Source organism: Mandrillus leucophaeus, unplaced genomic scaffold (assembly GCF_000951045.1).
Source record: "Mandrillus leucophaeus isolate KB7577 unplaced genomic scaffold, Mleu.le_1.0 Scaffold61, whole genome shotgun sequence".
In the NCBI taxonomy this organism is placed as follows: Eukaryota; Metazoa; Chordata; class Mammalia; order Primates; family Cercopithecidae; genus Mandrillus; species Mandrillus leucophaeus.
In genome coordinates, this window is record NW_012106586.1 from 1,837,058 (window position 1) to 1,839,670 (window position 2,613).

At 40.8% G+C, this 2,613-nt stretch overlaps 1 protein-coding gene across 1 annotated transcript in view; it reads left to right on the forward strand.

The window, feature by feature from the left end:
• The window catches only part of PARP4 (poly (ADP-ribose) polymerase family, member 4), a 122,160-nt gene that overhangs the window by 107,871 nt on the left and 11,676 nt on the right, over positions 1-2,613 (forward strand). The window contains exon 33 of the mRNA XM_011999941.1: positions 1,366-1,498. Coding sequence (XP_011855331.1) covers positions 1,366-1,498 — 133 coding nt within the window. The remainder of the gene's footprint in view (positions 1-1,365; positions 1,499-2,613) is intronic.

Genomic DNA, 2,613 nt, shown 5'->3' on the forward strand with positions numbered 1-2,613 from the left:
TCCATGGGCTTTTCCTGTGTTTCTCTGTATTGCTGTGTATTGTCCGTGTTATTTCTCTGTAAGCATGTGCTTTTCGCCTTTCTTCCTCTACATAGTCTCAAGCTGTCTGATTTTTTTCTCCGACTTGTTTTTATATCTGTACCCAACTTTGTCTTTTGTCCTCTTCTTCGTTTCTCTTTTATCATCCCTTCCCCTTCTGAATTTGTTTTTTAAGTGACGCTGATACACATTAGGCATTTCATCAGTTTACTATTTATTATATTATTCTTGGAGTTGTATGTTGCTTATTATGAATATTGCTTAAAAATTAGTCTAACATTTTGTAAATAATACCCAAAAAATAAGCCACAAAAGAATCTAGCAAATTAAACTGCTTTGTCTCCATTGATTTTTCTTTTGTGGGACAATGGCTTGGTGTTGTTATTTTGTTTTTAAAAATTTATTCAATTCCTTTTTTCTCTACTAAGAACATTATATTACTTAATAAAAGCCCTCTTATGAGCAGTTTTGGCTACCTCAACGATGTAAAATTAATGGTGTATATGCAGATATGTGCATACTCTGCAAGGTCCTTTTGTCTTTTCTCAAAGTAATTGTATATTCTTAATTATAAGACAGAGATTTGGGGTTTTTTTTCCTTCCCTAAAACCATTTTTTGGCTGTGTGCTGTGGCTCATGCCTATAATCTCAACACTTTGGGAGGCCAAAGTAAGAGGATCACTTGAGTCCAGGAGTTGGAGGCTACAGTGAGCTCTGATCACACCGACTGCACTCCAGCATGACAGAGTGAGCCCCTGTGTCTCCAAAAACAAAAAACAAACAAACAAAAAAAGCTGCTTGCATTTTTTAAATAAAAATGAGTTGTTAATTCTGAGTTCAACACATGTAAACATTCATTTTTCAATTTTGATATTTTGTAATATAGTAACATATCTTGGATACCTATAGGTACTAACCACTAGAAATAATTTGATACACCAGTGTAACTGGTCATATCTGTTGTTTATCTGTTGAATATTTAACTTTACTCTTCTAAACTATTTGTAACAGGAGCCTGAAAACTGGATTTCTTTCACTGAACTTCATGGCTCTCTGTGTGAAGATGGCAAGCAAGGGGCACTCTGGGTACAGTCCAATTTCCTGACGACCATCAGGATAATATGATAGGCACATGGTTCCAACCATCCTCATTTTTTATTTAAATAGCAGGCTAATTAAGGACCTTGAAGAGTATTAGAGAGTTTCATGATCTGCTCATGTACTGTGATTTAACCATATAATAATTATTTAATGGGAATTTTATAAACAGGCACAGTTTGAGATGCAGAATTTCCAACAGACTTAATGGAGTTTGTTTCCTTTTAGGTGTAAAAGGAAGAGAACGTCTCCTGGACCTAATTGCCACAATGCTGGTACTACAGTTTATTCGCACCAGGTTGGAAAAAGAGGGAATAGTGTTCAAATCACTGATGAAACTGGATGACGCTTCTACTTCCAGGTGGCTTTAACTATAGTATGATGTAACTTATTTATATTTTCAACTATTTATTTAATAAACCTTACAAACAGCTATAGGGAATTATCTTACATGTGTAGACTACTTTATAAGTATGTAGGAAGAGAATTTGTTTGCAGGTGACAGCTTGCCCACAGTCTCCTGTGGCGGGCAGGGCTGATGTGGTGTTTGTACCTTGGGCTGCACAGGAAACAGGCTCAGAGAGTTTTAGTGCAGCTCCCGCTGCAGCCCGGCGCTTCTGGCTCTGGATGTGGTACTCTTCGCTGCAGTGCGCTGATCCCCGGCGCTGGAGCGCGGCACTTCTGGCTCTGGATGTGGTACTCTTCGCTGCAGTGCACTGATCCTGGGCGCCTCCAGAGGACCCACAACATGACTGTTGGGCCCAGCCCTGTTCCCAACAATGGCAGGGCCTGAGATAAGAATACAAATGGAAACCCACATACTATATGTCTAAGTATTTAAAAGTTATAAATCAAACTAGCAAACTATTAGAATTAAATGTGTTCTAATCTCCTACCTTGGCAAATACAACTTCATAACCACCTGGAAGGCCAGGTTCAAATTCGGCCCTTGGCTGACCCCCTAGGACCCGAAGAGGCCTTGCATGCACACATGAATACCCCACCCTACCCATCAAAATGCCATCCAGACCCCATGCCAGTGCCCCCTCACCCCAGCCACCTTGCAGCACCAGTGAGATAGCAGCACTGTTCAAACTCAGGGTGACAGACCCAGGGAAGACCCTGAAAGTGGACTCAGGGCCATGTGGTCAGGGACGCTGGAGTTGCAGGGTCTGAACAGGAGGATATGGGCTCTGAGGTGGGCACATTCTCTTGTCCCTGCAGACCCCCACCCCATGGCGAGAGGGGCAAGACCAGAGCAGGATCCCTCTGACATACATATAAGTATATACATACACATATGCACATACATACACATATACATACACATGTAATTGGCTTATGTTCTTTTAAAGGCAAGATAAGGGGAAAACTAATCAAACTAATAAAAATATTATTGCAAGGGGGTTTGGCAGAGGGGACAAGGATGGAAGCTCGGTTTCTCCTAGTGTGCTTTGTTTTGCAGTGTTGACTTTG